This window comes from Morone saxatilis, unplaced genomic scaffold (assembly GCF_004916995.1).
Source record: "Morone saxatilis isolate NCDOM2014 unplaced genomic scaffold, NCSU_SB_2.0 Contig11, whole genome shotgun sequence".
NCBI lineage: Eukaryota > Metazoa > Chordata > Actinopteri > Moronidae > Morone > Morone saxatilis.
The window spans coordinates 18659712-18662955 of record NW_023339663.1 but is presented as its reverse complement, the minus strand read 5'-3'; the positions used below and the strand labels follow the sequence as shown (position 1 = coordinate 18662955).

The 3244-nt window shown below is 38.2% G+C and overlaps 1 protein-coding gene across 3 annotated transcripts in view; it reads right to left on the bottom strand.

The window, feature by feature from the left end:
* Nucleotides 1–1002: 1002 nt before the first annotated feature.
* si:dkey-127k13.1 (PWWP domain-containing DNA repair factor 3A) overlaps nt 1003–3244 on the bottom strand; it is a 5946-nt gene continuing 3704 nt past the window's right edge. For all 3 annotated transcript variants that reach the window (XM_035652445.1, XM_035652442.1, XM_035652444.1), the window contains exons 10-14: nt 3128–3178; nt 2748–2989; nt 1841–2062; nt 1644–1732; nt 1003–1546 (exon numbers count right to left, since the gene is read on the bottom strand). In XM_035652445.1, coding sequence (XP_035508338.1) covers nt 1468–1546; nt 1644–1732; nt 1841–2062; nt 2748–2989; nt 3128–3178 — 683 coding nt within the window. In that variant the 3' untranslated portion in view covers nt 1003–1467. The remainder of the gene's footprint in view (nt 1547–1643; nt 1733–1840; nt 2063–2747; nt 2990–3127; nt 3179–3244) is intronic.

The window sequence follows — 3244 nt, the reverse complement described above, 5'->3', positions numbered from 1 at the left end:
GCATTGAGACTTGACTTTCCATGCGGCCATTATTCATTCATATATATATATATATATAATATGATAAGAAGACTGAACATGCACATGGCACTGAGCTCTCCTCATTCTAAAAGTCCAATATATTAAGCATATAAATTAATTGACTAAAAATTAATTAAAACAACTTCTGGGTTAAATGACCATTTTGTATTTTGAAAATTCAGATTCAGCATCCTCAATAACCCCCAAAACCACTGGAATATAGGTCATATAGGTCAGTATGCTAATTAAGGCTGATTATGCTAATTGCCCAACATATGCAAATTAGCATCAGGCAGTTTCTATATGCTGGGGACCCATACTTTAAATTTCTAGCATAAAACTTTAGGGTATTCAACTGCACCACATTTAGGTTCAAGGTAAAGTTTATTGCCATGCTAAATTAAATGTGAGGATATTATGCTACATATTTTAGAAGACACAATAAAAACATGTATAAAAAGTAAAAAATAAAAAATTAGAACTATATCTGGTGAGTAAAAAGGGTCACTATATACAAACATAATCTAACACAGTTGTAAAGGTAGACTGTGTGATGATAGTACCCACCTTACATAGTGAAACAAGACAGAGTAGAATGCAGGTCTGATGGCATCATGTGTTCATTATGTGTGTGCAAGAGGCCCTTTCATATTGCACTGCCTGAGACATATAATAGTGTGAAAAAGGAAGTTGTGCAACTGATGCCGTTATCCAACTTCTCTCTAAGACTCATTGTTGAATTATGATCATAATAGTGCAAAAACCAAAAACATATTTTGGGCAGCCTGTAGAGCATGCAGTGCAGAGACTGATGAGAGGAGTGGTGTTTCTTATCATTTGCATGTGTTAAGAACTCTCACAGCCAGAGAGAGGACACTTCCCAGAAATCTGGTGGTAGGGCAGCTTGAAAAGACTGTGGCAGACTCCGTATCTCATTGAGGTCACTGATGTTGGATAGCAAAGTGCAGGTTCAGGTTCATGTTACTTTATTAGTACTTTATTCAAGTTTGTCAAGTTGACCAAAGCTGTTTGAACAGAAAAAAAGAGGTTAGGAGGCCCTTGAAAGCCTTTACTGTTGGAGAAAATGGTTTATAAAAAAAATGTTTTTTGTAAAACAAGCACACAAGCATAAACAGACAACAGTAATGATTAGCTCTGTGAGGAATATGGCAGCAAACAGTTATGCACGTTAGATGATCATCTAACAGTAACACATTTCCATTATTTGGCTTTTTTGAGTCCTTTAACAGCTTTTAAAATCCAGTATTTGCAGTCTTGTGTCTTAAAAAAGGCAAATGAGAATTGAGTGAATGTGATATGATTTATCAATTGATTGTAAGGCACACAAATGCTGCTACATTATCTATAAACAAAACACTTGAAAAGAAAAAGACATAATACAAAAATAGTTTCCTTTTTTACAATAATTAACTGACGGAAATACAATTACATAAGTGCCGCGCTCTGAGGCTGTGTTTTTTTCCTCATCTGCCGCTCAATCATCAAGTCAAACTCTTGTCTTTCTCTGAAATGATAAAAAAACAAAAAACAAAAAAACACTGATTATATTCAGTATTTAGTGTAGAAATTGTTCCTTTAATGTTTTTACATCAAACTCTTACCTGTTACTGATGCATCGTCCTTTCAGGTACTTTTCTTCTGCCTTTTTCACTGAGACATTGTCCACCCCAGCTATGGCATAGATGATGGCCTGCACAGGAGGACAATTATCTTACAACACTTGTACCAAAAAACTGTGCACAGAAAAAATACCATATGCTGTAATAACAAACAAGCACTGATTAGAGCTTTAGCTCACCTCAGGAAGAAGTACATCCAGGACAAAAGGGACACGCTCCATGGATTTCACTTCAGTCAGGCAAGGGGCGGTAGCCACGGCCGTCGCGTAGAGCTCATTTAGGTACCAGTACACCTGGTCCAACTGCTGGTCGTCTTCCAGGTATATGTTCACCACCCGCCTCCGATTGGCACTTAGAAAAGAGCGGAGCCATCTGGACTGCTGCTGCCCATGGATCACAGCCTGTAAGGGCAGTAAAACGGGAAGGATGGGTTTAGTCATCTTGTATGCACTTTTTTTAGTGCTAAATACAATGCACATTAAAAGGGATTAAAGGCATTCAGTTTGTTTTATATCTTTTTGTTTAGTAACATTAAAATCTCACAGTGGATGTCATTAGTTTTTCTTGCACTCATCAACAGCAGAGACTCAAATGTCAAATATAAAACAAAATAACTGATAGGTAGAAATCTAAAACATTATAGCTTTCATAAATATTCTGTTTGTTTCACCTTTGCACACCTGGGCACACCCACCAAACCGGTTGGGCTTTTGCAATTTATTGTGTGACATATTTATTCATTTTATTTAATTTGTTGTAAAACAATGAATGGAAAAGTCCAGTGGTCAAAGAAAGTACTAACTGGCATTGTAACCGTACAGTCATCAGCTAAACTCCTCAAATAAAGTGTCATTTTATTCCCAGTGATGGGTGACGGTGCAGCCATTACAGTGTGTTTCTGTAAACTGTGCCAACCACTGGTGATAGTCCAACATGTAGAACTGGTTCATCCTGTCAAATTAGGTGGCCCTGGCACACTGTTACCTTTGGTAAACTTCCAGTAAACTTTCAAATACTGAGAAAGAGTTTGCTAATCCAAGACCTACACTAGCAATACAGCAATACAATTGGCTCCATAAATCATACCAGAAGGCGTCTTTCAACCATGCGCTGCTTTACAATAAAATGTACAAGCTTCTCATTGGCGCGGTTGTGGGCAGCATGACTCCGGTCTGGCAGCAGCCTCTTTGAACTCCTGCTGACCTCCTCCTGCTGTTCACTAAAGCTGTCCTCCTTATGATTGTCACACGGTGCTTCAGTCATTGTATCGTTGGCGATGGTTAGCCTCTCTGACTCTCCCTCTGGGTACTTCCTCCTCACAGGATAGCCTGGAGTAAGTGAGAGACAGGCGGTAAAGAGCATCATCAAGACCAAGTAGGACTGCAGGTGTACTCACAATTTTCATTCTGCGGCAGGCTAATAATCTGTGGTGCCATTTTTAATGAATGTCATACAACAGAACTTACTCATGTTATGGGCAAAGTACTCGATGAAGGAGCCAGAAAATGAGCCACATCCTACAAAGAGAAAACACGATTAGTGCTAATAATTCAGTGGTAGAACAATACTATTTTATATATATA